Genomic DNA, 262 nt, shown 5'->3' on the forward strand with positions numbered 1-262 from the left:
GCCCCCTCCCTGTGCCTCTGCCACCCCCACTGCCCCATCCACCAGCTCACGGTGCCACCAGGGTCCCCGGCATCCCCAGAGCTCCAGCGTGCCGTGGTCCTGGGGGGCTCAGCAGGGGGGGTCAGGCCCTGCAGGGGACACAAGGGACATGGATCAGCCTCAGGGGATGGCATGGGCAGGACCCCCAGGACTGGGCCCCCCACAGCAATTAGTGCTGGCACTAATTGCCTGCAGCCCAAGGGGGCTGTGCCAGGGACAAGGG

General features: G+C 69.1%; 1 protein-coding gene across 1 annotated transcript in view; it reads right to left on the reverse strand.

Moving 5' to 3' along the window:
* The window catches only part of LOC104123292 (rho GTPase-activating protein 27-like), a 4609-nt gene extending 4436 nt beyond the window's left edge, over window positions 1–173 (reverse strand). Inside the window, exon 1 of the mRNA XM_035891139.1 lies at window positions 51–173. Within this exon, the coding sequence (XP_035747032.1) occupies window positions 51–173 (123 nt within the window). The remainder of the gene's footprint in view (window positions 1–50) is intronic.
* Window positions 174–262: the final 89 nt, after the last annotated feature.

The sequence above is a fragment of the Egretta garzetta genome, unplaced genomic scaffold (assembly GCF_000687185.1).
Source record: "Egretta garzetta isolate BGI_Z169 unplaced genomic scaffold, ASM68718v1 scaffold613, whole genome shotgun sequence".
Classification (NCBI taxonomy): Eukaryota; Metazoa; Chordata; class Aves; order Pelecaniformes; family Ardeidae; genus Egretta; species Egretta garzetta.